The sequence below is a fragment of the Aegilops tauschii genome, chromosome 6 (assembly GCF_002575655.3).
Source record: "Aegilops tauschii subsp. strangulata cultivar AL8/78 chromosome 6, Aet v6.0, whole genome shotgun sequence".
Lineage (NCBI taxonomy): Eukaryota > Viridiplantae > Streptophyta > Magnoliopsida > Poales > Poaceae > Aegilops > Aegilops tauschii.
In genome coordinates this window covers 11545867-11558139 of record NC_053040.3, presented here as the reverse complement: position 1 = coordinate 11558139, position 12273 = coordinate 11545867, and the positions used below count along the sequence as shown (strand labels likewise).

At 45.1% G+C, this 12273-nt stretch overlaps 1 protein-coding gene across 4 annotated transcripts; it reads right to left on the bottom strand.

Annotated features, from left to right (window-relative positions):
- Positions 1-3274: 3274 nt before the first annotated feature.
- On the bottom strand, positions 3275-10732 carry LOC109762844 (disease resistance protein Pik-2). Of its 4 annotated transcripts, none has more exons than XM_040391625.3 (5): positions 10262-10732; positions 8826-10187; positions 8643-8738; positions 7094-7843; positions 3275-5217 (listed from the first exon to the last, which is right to left on the bottom strand). In XM_040391625.3, exons 2-5 carry the CDS (start codon positions 9870-9872, stop codon positions 3427-3429), a joined length of 3684 nt encoding a protein of 1227 aa, XP_040247559.1. In that variant the 5' UTR covers positions 9873-10187; positions 10262-10732; the 3' UTR covers positions 3275-3426. The 4 variants fall into 4 exon arrangements, with proteins under 4 accessions (XP_040247559.1, XP_020177314.1, XP_045085462.1 ...); XM_020321725.4 differs by having other exon boundaries at positions 8643-8744; positions 10262-10723; XM_045229527.2 differs by having other exon boundaries at positions 8643-8744; positions 8826-10732.
- Between the last annotated feature and the right edge of the window lie 1541 nt (positions 10733-12273).

The window sequence follows — 12273 nt, the reverse complement described above, 5'->3', positions numbered from 1 at the left end:
CCATCATCATGATCTCCATCATTGTGTCTTCATGAAGTCGTCATGCCAACGATTACTTCTACTTCTATGGCTAACTCGTTTAGCAACAAAGTAAAGTAATTTACATGGCGTTATTCAATGACACGCAGGTCATGCAAAATAATAAAGACAACTCCTATGGCTCCTGCCGGTTGTCATACTCATCGACATGCAAGTCGTGATTCCTATTACAAGAATATGATCAATCTCATACATCACATATATCATTCATCACATCTTCTGGCCATATCACATCACATAGCACTTGCTGCAAAAACAAGTTAGACGTCCTCTAATTGTTGTTGCAAGTTTTTACGTGGTTTGTAGGTTTCTAGCAAGAACGTTTTCTTACCTATGTATGATCACAACGCGATTTGCCAATTTGTATTTACCCTTCATAAGGACCCTTTTCATCGAATCTGTTCCGACTAAAGTAGGAGAGACAGACACCCGCTAGCCACCTTATGCATCTAGTGCATGTCAGTCGGTGGAACCTGTCTCACGTAAGCGTACGTGTAAGGTCGGTCCGGGCCGCTTCATCCTACAATGCCGCCGAAACAAGAAAATACTAGTAGCGGCAAGAAGAATTGGCAAACTCAACGCCCACAACTGCTTTGTGTTCTACTCGTGCATAGTAACTACGCATAGGCCTGGCTCATGATGCCACTGTTGGGAATCATAGCATAATTTAAAATTTTCCTACGCTCACCAAGATGCATCTATGGAGTCTACTAGCAACGAGGGGAAAGGAGTGCATCTACATACCCTTGTAGATCGCGAGCGGAAGCGTTCCAATGAACGTGGATGACGGAGTCGTACTCGCCGTGATCCAAATCACCGATGACCAAGTGCCGAACGGATGGCACCTCCGCGTTCAACACACGTACGGTGCAGCGACGTCTCCTCCTTCTTGATCCAGCAAGGGGGAAGGAGAGGTTGATGGAGATCCAGCAGCACGACGGCGTGGTGGTGGATGTAGCGGGTCTCCGGCAGGGCTTCGCCGAGCTTCTGTGAGAGACGGAGAGGTGTAACAGGGGAGGAGGGAGGCGCCCAAGGCTGTCGGTTGCTGCCCTCCCTCCCCCCCTCCCTTTATATAGGCCCCTGGGGGGGCGCCGGCCCTGGGAGATGGGATCTCCAAGGGGGGCGGCGGCCAAAGGGGGGAAAGGGGTTGCCTTGCCCCCCAAGGCAAGGGGGAAGCTCCCCCCCCCCTAGGGTTCCCAACCCTAGGCGCATGAGGGGAGGCCCAAGCGGGGGGCGCCCCAGCCCACTAAGGGCTGGTTCCCTTCCACTTTCAGCCCACGGGGCCCTCCGGGATAGGTGGCCCCACCCGGTGGACCCCGGGACCCTTTCGGTGGTCCCGGTACAATACCGGTAACCCTCGAAACTTTCCCGGTGGTCGAAACTGGACTTCCTATATATAATTCTTCACCTCCGGACCATTCCGGAACCTCTTGTGACGTCCGGGATCTCATCCGGGACTCCGAACAACTTTCGGGTTTCCGCATACATATATCTCTACAACCCTAGCGTCACCGAACCTTAAGTGTGTAGACCCTACGGGTTCGGGAGACATGCAGACATGACCGAGACGCCTCTCCGGTCAAGAACCAACAGCGGGATCTGGATACCCATGTTGGCTCCCACATGTTCCACGATGATCTCATCGGATGAACCACGATGTCGAGGATTCAATCAATCCCGTATACAATTCCCTTTGTCAATCGGTATGTTACTTGCCCGAGATTCGATCGTCGGTATCCCAATACCTTGTTCAATCTCGTTACCGGCAAGTCTCTTTACTCGTACCGCAATGCATGATCCCGTGACTAACGCCTTAGTCACATTGAGCTCATAATGATGATGCATTATCGAGTGGGCCCAGAGATACCTCTCCGTCACACGGAGTGAAAAATCCCAGTCTCGATCCGTGCCAACCCAACAGACACTTTCGGAGATATCCGTAGTGCACCTTTATAGTCACCCAGTTACGTTGCGACGTTTGGCACACCCAAAGCACTCCTACGGTATCCGGGAGTTGCACGATCTCATGGTCTAAGAAAAAGATACTTGACATTGGAAAAGCTCTAGCAAACGAAACTACACGATCTTTTATGCTATGCTTAGGATTGGGTCTTGTCCATCACATCATTCTCCTAATGATTTGATCCCGTTATCAATGACATTCAATGTCCATAGTCAGGAAACCATGACTATCTGTTGATCAACGAGCTAGTCAACTAGAGGCTTACTAGGGACACTTTGTGGTCTATGTATTCACACATGTATTACGATTTCCGAACAATACAATTATAGCATGAACAATAGACAATTACCATGAACAAAGAAATATAATAATAACCATTTATTATTGCCTCTAGGGCATATTTCCAACAGAACATACATACATGCATGCATGCATCTTTTTTCTCAGGGGTTAACATGTTCGGGTTGTTGGCGGTGTGTGAAAGTCAAACCTCTGCTTTTTCTCTGGGCTGTGCTGCTGACAGTTCTTCGCCTGTCATACATATGTACGTAGTCCGTCGTCTTCCTCCTTAACATGGAATTTGCAAGGGAGGTAAGAGGCTGTACTACAACTTTTTTATTTATGAGCAAAAGTGAGGATGTACTACATAGATAGATGCAGTCATGACATTCAGTCATTAGTTGTGGAGCTGTTCTGTAGTTGGGAGTACTATGATGATGTTTACCTTCTTAAGAAAAGAAAGGAACAAGACTGACTGAGGATGATGAGGATGTTTTAGACTTTTGTTGGCTATCAGCTCCTCAAGGTTCAGTCGGGAGGGGAATTCAGATGTATTCGCTTTCACTTTTCAACATGAAGGCCCACACGCAGTGGCTCAACACGCTGAGGCATTCATTCAGGTTACACATCGTGGCAGCCACCTGGTGTATGGACCGTGGTTCAACGGTGAACACTCTGTTTCAGTGTCCTTTCTTGAGCATATGCAGAAATAGGACTCAGCCTAAGGATATCCAAAACCACTGATCAGAACACTCTTAGCAATGGACCTACATACAGCAGCAGATGGACCGGAGCAGATGAAGCAACACAAGCTGAGTAGAAGCAGAGGATTGGGGATAGGGATAGGCAGCAGTAACGGGTAGTAGCAGAGGAGCAGTAATGGGTTCAGTTAGGCCACATAATCAAGGACATGCCATCACCCATTACTGCAGCAGGAGCCAAAATCAAAGAAATGCCTGTTCGATCAAACACAAAAAAGAAACTGAATCAGCGTGGGAGAACAAGCAATGATTAGTTATTCTGCCATCGTGGTATCTACTACACTAGTAAGTACCAAAGGAACACTTACAAGAGCGAGTACACGCATCAATCTTAATTTGGTCCCCGATGGAATCTATATATACATGCATATAAAGAAAATTTAGTCAAAAAATATTCACTCTCACGTGCTTCATATCCTCTGCTACCTGACTCTGCACCGATGCCTTCAATGTTTCACTGAGTTCATAACTACCCAACCGAATCTCCTTGAGGCTTCCGAGGGCTGGCAGCCCGGAGAATCCATTCAGATTTTTGCACTGACCAATTTGTAGCACCTCTAGCTTAGGCATTGCGTCTTTTTCAAACAGCACCGACTGGAGGTTGTGTAACCAACACAACTCCAGCACCATGAGACTCGGGAAAGATGAGCTATGGAAATGTAGCTGTGCCCCCCAGAACGAATCCATCCTCAGACGCAGAACTGCAAGATTCGGTAGAAATCCAAGGGCTTGTATGGCATCATCTTGCTTCAATCTGCTATATGTGAGCACCAACTTGGAGAGATTCTGAAGCGTACGGATCCATTTTGTTACATTGACTAGCTTACCAAGCAGAGTGAGGCTCTCGAGGCTGCTTGGTGGCAACAAACCATCACCCAAACAGCCATCTAACACGTTATTCTCTTCATGCCAGCCACCTATTATTTTAACTGACAAAGATTGAAGTTGATCATGACCAGCAATGGCAGACCATAACTCATTGATGTTTCTGTAGCTGAGACCACCCACTTTAAGCTTATGTAGCTGAGTAAGCTCTCCAAGCTCTTTTACAGTGACATTTCCATTTCTCCCGGAAACATCAACACCACCTAGTGTGTGAAGGGCCTTCAATTTACCAACCCCTTGTATAACGCCATCTAGCTTCATCTTCTGGAAGCGGTATAGATTGAATATATCATATCTGTTCAAACCAGCATCTAGAACTTGTGGTCTCAAGACAAGCGAATCTCCACGAAGGTGTTGCAGCTTCTGAAGATTGGTGATTGTTGTTGGCAACTCATATATACATGTACCTCTGAGATCCAGCATTTCCAGATGCCTCAAATTTTGCAAAGATTTAGGCAGGTATAAAATGTTCCGACATCCTCGAAGAGAAAGATACTTGAGGTGACGGAGCTGCCCAATATCATCAAGATGATGATCTTTTAACTCCAGTGTGTCTTCTAAGTCAAGCACTCGGAGGAACCTCATATTGTCAGAGATGAAAAACGATCTCCACTCCCCAAAAATGGTCAATGACCGTATGTGTGACAAGTCTAGCTTGCTCTCCAGCACATCTTTATCCCTTTTCCAGTTGCTGCCAATGACAAGATGACGTATTGCACCTTGTGTGTCACTCAAACAACATCCTTCCTCCAGCGTCAAAACAAGGTTTTCCTCCCTAGCCTTTGAGATACATATTTCACGGATCATATCATGAAGTTGACAAGAATTGATTTTGTGACTGTATTGGTCTGTCCCTTCCCCTGGCAGGATCATACTCCTCTCCAAGAGCTCATCAAAGTACCTCCGACAAAGTTCAATTGCAGTCATGCCATGCATATCTCTTGAGTAACCCTCTGCAGTCCACCGCCTCACCAAGCAACCCCACCTAATTCTCTGGTCTTCTTGAAATATGGATAGGTATAAGAAAGCAGACTTGAGATGGTATGGCAAACCATCGTAGCTCCTCATAAGAATTGTCTTTATTGTCCTAAGTTCAGGATTTATCTCCAATTCAGTGCCAATTCGATCATTCATCTTCCTCCATTCAATAGCAGTTTTTGGCTTGCTCGCTAGGAATCCACCGATAGTCGATATTGCAAGGGGAAGTCCATCACATTTATGTAGGATCAGTCTTGCTTGCTCCATCATAGCTGGGACTAAATCAATTTTTTTAATATTGTCCTTGAATACCTGCAATGGAATTTGACAAAGTTAACTATTTGGATTAAAGAATGACTGTTGCTAAACTAAGAATGAAATAATATGAACTTGTTTGTCCTAGCGTCAACTTATAGATTCTCGAAGTGAAGTCCTGACCCTAAGGGTAAGTTTGTTATGAAAATTTTCTCTCATAATTTGATTTAACACTTTTTTTGAAATTTCCCTTCTGTTACTATCATGTAGAGGTGATATGAAAATGAAATTCTCTACATATTGAGAATTCATCAGCATTCAAATTACCATGTTGCTCAGGTGTGCACTAAACATTGTCATCCTAGATACTGCTACAATTCAAATGTGCACCTGAGAGCACGAGTACCATAATCCAATTATGCGAGCGCATGCTCCGGTAAAAAGTACATACTTCCAGGAAACTCAAAATAAATCACGAAGACGAAGTTCAAGTAATTTACATAATTACATTTTATGAAATAAACAAATATATTTGAGGATAAGAAGGTTGAAATTTGGACGCATAAGTCTGGTAACAAACCTGATGACTGGTTGACAAATTCAAATTAATTTTGTGACAAGATTCACTAAAAAAAGTACAGGCAAAAGAACTATTATTGCTCGACTCCAAACAATACCAGCAAAAAAAAAAACTTGCACCTAACAAAGCAATTTAGCTACTTCACCAACTTCCATTAAACAGACATTGAGTCTGGAGAGAACATTCGACACTGTAACTAAATCAAGGAAGCGAAACATTTACATCAACATCGCTCATGGCAAGAGAGAATGTGATTTCATTTTGAGACCTACCTAATTATAATCGCAACAAAATGTTTGTTACATTTCTGTGGCGTGTGGGGAAACAATGAGGGGACAAAATTGATACTTTAACTCTTCAAATTTTCTTGCACAGGATAACTGCATATTTTGTATGAAACTTTCCCGAGAAAGCGCAAAAGCTTTGCGTGTTATGGCATTGTTAGAAAGAATAATATACAAGCCTAAGACTATGCAAGTACATCCAAACACCAACACAGAGGACAACACCCGACAAATCGCTAGGCACCCATTACAATGCACACTCCATCAAACCAATAACAGCCTTGATGATGTCCTCACACGAACACACACACGAACACGGACCACAACTAGAGAAAAGACTAGCCCATCAACAACAGTAAATCACAACCTCACACCACAAACAAGGCCTCCCACTACGTAGGGTAAATACAACATGACCCACACAATGAGGAGAAAGCACCGGCTTGACCAAGCCGAGCATGTGAGACACCCTGGAAATGACATAAAGTTGTTGAACTACCAACCGTGGTCAACAACCTAGAGGTCGCACCACGGCACAAAGCCACACTCTGCATCTATTGCAACAAACTCCCGGGCCACTAAATGTCGTCCTCCTGCCGCCTCATTGTGTAGACAACCCAAGCTAGCATAAGCATGGTCATCGTCCATGCACGGCCGAGGCACTAACATAACAGTCAACACAGGTGTTGCTGTTTCGTGTGCCAAAAGAGATCCACAAACTTGCCAGCCCATGGCCATCACCGGTCCAAGGCCCTGTGGAGGTCCCAATACGACGCACATCAGGAGGCTTCACTCACAGTGTCCAAGGAAGCTACCATGTCACACGAACCCACCAAAGTGCTTGCCCGGAATTCAGAAGGCTACTTCAGATTTAATATTTTCCCATATCTATTGGTGGACATTGTCATAGATCTAATATTTCGGTATGAACTATTAGTGTTTTACCATTTTCATCAAAGAAGACATCAGATTGTATGCTTACAAATATAATCTTATGTGAGGCGAAACTAATATAATGGGAAGCAAAACTAATATGAAAGAGAAGAAATGGTACTGGTTACAAAACTACCTTCTTCATGAAGAGGTCAAGTGCAGCATCATCTTTCAGGCCTTCAAGATAGTACATGTTCTTGTTTTCTCTTGAACAATGTTTCGCAACATCTTTTTGTCTTGTGGTGACTATGATCCTTCCAGCATTATGCAAACACGATTTGACCAAATCCCATTCAGAAGTGGACAATATATCATCAAGAACAAGAAGGCACTTTTGTACTTTTAGTATTCGAGCTAGCTCATCCTTCAAGTCTTGAAGTTTCATCACTGATATGTTTTTCTTTTGCACTCCAGTTGCTGTTGATCCGACAGGATCTTCTTGAATAGCATTCTGAAGCTGCAAAGCCAAATCTCTAAGGAGTACTTCAGGGTTAAAAGGACGCAATGCAGTGGCCCATGCACGCTTCCAGCCACCAAGCTGCTGACTTCGGTAGATGCTTCGGACAACAGTGGTTTTTCCCAGACCCCCCATTCCCCAAACTGAGATCACCTTAGAACCTTGACTGTTGTCTGGTTGGCCAACTAATCTGATAAGAATAGATTTCTCTGTTTCGCGCCCACAGACCACTTCATCAGCCAGCCCCAGTGTCCTGCTGCGTTCAAACTTCTTTCTAGCAGTTGAATTGCCAACTTTGTCTTCACCTGCATTGTTGGATTCTTGGGGTTCCTCCTGTATTTCATCAGTGGCCATTGTTGTGTTTTCCTCGGCAGTAGAAACTTTGTTTGAGTCGGAAATAAGCTCAGCAGACCATGATGTACGCATACCCTGAACAAAAAACAGATCTATGAGAATTTATGTACTTGTGCTCTACACATTTTTCACATTCAGACTACCTGCATGTCTTTTTAAATATTGAGGGTTTCATGTGCACACTTTTAGTGAGAGCAATATGCCCAACAAAATATCTAAATCATATATATCTTAGTTCAATTTCAAAGCACATGTACTTTTCGATTAGCACAAATATTAGTAGGAGGCATGTCTCGACATATCAGTTTTATTTCCCTCAAATTTTAAAGTTTGTCAAATATGTTTAAGCACCAGGATTAGTTCATTCATAACATGCACGTACTTGTGTGGTGCAATGGAAATGACAAGTGGGTTTTTACAGACAAGAATAACTGTGATTGTGAACTAAGCGTAAAAAAACATGAACTATGGAAACTGGAAAGGTATTAGGTCCCATGTCAAACGGATGATTTGTCGCTCAATGCCACTCTAAGCTGCATTTCTGTTTCAAGTGTTTATGTGAGATAGTACTCAAATATGAAGGATTTTCAAGTGCACACTTTCAATTAGCATAAATTCAACTGAGAAGCATGTCTCGACATGTCTCAGTTTATTTCCATCAAATTCTAAAGTTTGCTAAATATCTTTGAGCATCAAGATTAGCTAATTCATACACATATTTTTTGAGTATCAAATTTGACTAGCTAAGATTTCACCGTGTGTTTCTGTGTGTATGAGGATAAAGGATACAAACAAAGAACATTTACATAACCCAACTGTAGCCCACACACATGTAACTCAAAATTCAAATTTCGATCGGTTGGCAGAGTCCCACCTTCAGTTTCTCATTCTCCACATCAGGAAACCTTGCTTCGTCAGTGTTAAACATTTCCAAACTAACACTGGCCACGCTGACCTGCTCCTCCGATTTCTGCAACTAAAAAAATGAAAAGAATCAATGATCCATAAAAGCAAGAAGCAAATTTATAACAGAAACCAAGGCGAGGAACAGATCTACCTTCTTGTGGAACAAATAAATAGTTTGATCACATGACAGCTGCTTTAACTCTGAAACTTGATACGGTTTCTCTGTGCACAAGCTTGCAATTTCAGCTTGCTGAGTAGAAACGATGATTCTACTTTGTTTCTTGTTGTCAGGAAAGTACTTCTTAATGCAATGCCACTCTTCTATCGTGGTCAGGTCATTTATGACAACCAGGTAGCCATTGCTGCACAACTGCTCACTAAACATACGGACTAAATCTCTTTGATCCATCCTCTCCATGTTGGCCAGAACATTAGGCACGACACTCGTTCCTTGTTCGGATTTTCCAACCTCATCATGGTAATTTTCATAAAATTGCCATAACAAGCCCCTGAGGAACTCTTGCGGATTGAAAGGATGCATCAACCTAATCCAAGCACGGAATCCAAACCTTTTCAGTATCATTGGGTCATCATAAACTTCGTGGATGGCAGAAGTCTTTCCAAGATCACCGCTAGTTCCCCACATGGAGATCACCCTAAGGTTCACATCATTGCTGGTAACCAGCTGGTGGAGGTTCACCTTTGATGTTGAGTCCTTTTCGACAGTGGCAAACATTGCCGCATTGGCGATGCTGACCTGCTCCTCAGCCGTGGTAGGCTTGGAGCCTGAGCTCTCCTTGATAAGGCGATAGCGCAGGTTCCTGTTGCTCACGTCCTCCACCTCGGCCCTCAGCTGCTTCACCTCCTTGGCGATGCGACGCCGATCACCTGGCCTGCGAGGGATGCACCCCAAAAATGGCTTTTTCTCGGAGTGGAGGCCAAAATCCATGAGGCTGTCCTCCACTTTGTAGGCCAGGACCCCGATCTGCTGCACCCAGGTGGTGAGCACCTTGTTCTGGCTCTGCTCCTCATCAGCCGTCATCAAGAAGGACTGCATCATCTGCAGCTCATCCCTGATGAACTTGACATCACGCTCGACGCCTAGCTGCAGGGCAATTTCCTCTGCCGCCTTGGACGTGGCGTAGCCCAGCGCGCCGCCCAGAGCGGCCTTGCCCACGCTGACGGCCGTCGGCTCCATGCCTCTCTACCCTCGCTGCTTCAGAAGTTGCAGTGCCAATGGTAGCTAGATCTGGTGGGTGGAGCAAAATGAGGAGGGGATCTAGTGCCGGCAGGAGCGTGTGCTTGTGGTATGGAGCAGCTGCCGATGGAGAGCGATAAGTGACAATGATTGATGGTTTGGGTGCTAAAGCAAGCTAGAAAAGGCCATGATTGATGGAGAGAAATAATTGATGCCCGACATCTTTTCAGATGAACAGCGAGAGCATCCGATGCTGCAAGAACAGTGAGCTAGAGCCTCCCACTAGCGCCGTCCCCAACAGTGAGAAATTGATACCTGGCATTGTTTCAGACGAACAGCAAGAAAGTGAGTGGGTGAGTGGAGAATACTAGTGATGAATTGATTGATACCTGACATTGTTCCACACACTGCAGCTGACGGAGTGATGAGTGGCATCGCGTCGTCTTCACCAGTGCAGGGGGGTCGGCCTGACAGGACTTGTCTGCATCTTTGAACAGCACCGACGCCGGTCTTGGCCGAAGCCAAAATCTCCGGCCGGGGCGGCGTGGACCACCGGCAGGACACCTCCGCAGCCGGCGTCCGGTCTTGATCGGACCGACGACGACGCCGGAATCGAACCACCGTAGCGGCGACGCAATCTGCGGCCGATCCACCGGCATGGCGCGCCTGTCGCCACAGCTCGCCGTCCGACTCCCGTCGCCAGGCAGGCTCCAAATCCCATCTCCAAGCTTGGCCGCGGCCCAACCACCGGGAAACCTGCCCGGCGTGGCGTCGCCGACGGCGGGTCGAACCAATGGAGCACGAGGGAATGGCAGCGATTTCTGATTTGGGGGGTGGGTGATTCCAGGGACGCTATCCGTATTTTGGGGCAGGTATTTGACGCTTTCCATAAATCAAGGCGTATTCAACATCGTCCACATGTTACGCGTGCCTACTCTTTCACAATTCCTCAACACTAGTTGTCTTATGTTTACTTCATCTTGACTTTCTCCTTTCTTTCTTTCTGGAGAAAACTTCCAATCAATTCATCTTCAATTATGGCAGTACAACAAATACCAAAAATAATAAAAATTATATCCAGATCCATAGACCATCTAGCGGCGACTGCAAACACTTAAAGCGAGCCGAAATCACACCCGCGTCATCGCCCCTCACTCGCCAGAGCCCGGTAAAAAACTTGTCGTAGTAAACAGTCGGGAAGTCATCGTTCTAAGGATTGATTAGTGACCGACAATGCAGTTGATTGATTGAATGCAGAGAAATTAGTGACCGACAATGCAGCAGGTGGATGGATCGAGTACAGAGAAATCAGTGATCGACATTGTCACAAGAACCACTGCAGCTCGCCGTCTGACTCCCACCGCATCCAATCGCCATGTAAGCTCCGCCGTGGCGCCGAGCTTCGCCGCCGGGAAAACCTGGCCGTCGTGGCTGGCCGGCGGCGGATCGAAGAACCAATGGGGGTGGGTGATTACAGTGACGCTTTGCGATGCTCCGCCTAGAGTGGACCAGAGCGCATCTGGGGGACAGGTGTTTACGCTTTCTAAACGTAAAAGTGCATTACTCGTCCTTATCGTGTTCCTCTCTACCGTGGCAATGTTTGGCAGCAACTGCATTGACTAGAAAGTTAAACTATATATCTAAGCCTCCTGAATTTCTTCATGTGATTTTTCATGGTTCTGGTAGCAAGAAATTGATAAATTGAAGCGCGGGCACCATGTACTTCTATTCAGCCTATTTATTACCCATCATTTGTGGATGTCACGCATTACATTTTCCTAAATCTGATTAATTTCTAGCATATTTGGAAATTGGTCCATTTGATCTGTGATGAGATGCTTATACATACTATTTTTGTGACAAAAGTCACAGGTGCAAACTGAAAAAAGATACTTGGTATCATTAATGATTACTCTGAGTACATTTGTTCTTTTTAGCAATGTATTCCTACAAAAGTTCACACTGATGTGGCATACATGCATTGGTGGTGAAAATTGCTACAAGTATGGTGGGGCAACCAGCTTTAATTTAAGCACGTGTTCTCCACATAACTGCTTCTTTAGAAAGTTTGTAAAACTTCTTGTTGGAATAGATTGCTCTTAGTGTCTCCTTCGCTGGAAGTGCGAATGAACATCAAGTTCTGAAATAGTTGAGGTTTGAAAGATGAGGTACTAAATGAAGGTACCGAATGGTTGGTGCTCAATATATCAGAGATATGCATACACGGTTAGGGTGGTTTTGACACATTCAAATAACATTTTGATGGATCTACCGGTGAACAATATGCATCGCGGTACTAGGTGTGCCTATGGGTAATTGTCATGCATTTGCATTATCTAACATTATCTCGAAGGGCTCACATTGGCAGAAAACATAAATGCGAAATGTACTCTGCATGAAA

Excerpts from the sequence above, each read along its gene's own strand:
- LOC109762844 (XM_045229527.2), bottom strand. The coding sequence starts at position 9,872 with ATGGAGCCGACGGCCGTCAGCGTGGGCAAGGCCGCTCTGGGCGGCGCG. Across the intron at positions 8,745-8,825 it reads TTTATTTGTTCCACAAGAAG|TTGCAGAAATCGGAGGAGCA; the intron begins GTAGATCTGTTC and ends TCATTTTTTTAG. Across the intron at positions 5,218-7,093 it reads TTGACCTCTTCATGAAGAAG|GTATTCAAGGACAATATTAA; the intron begins GTAGTTTTGTAA and ends ATTCCATTGCAG.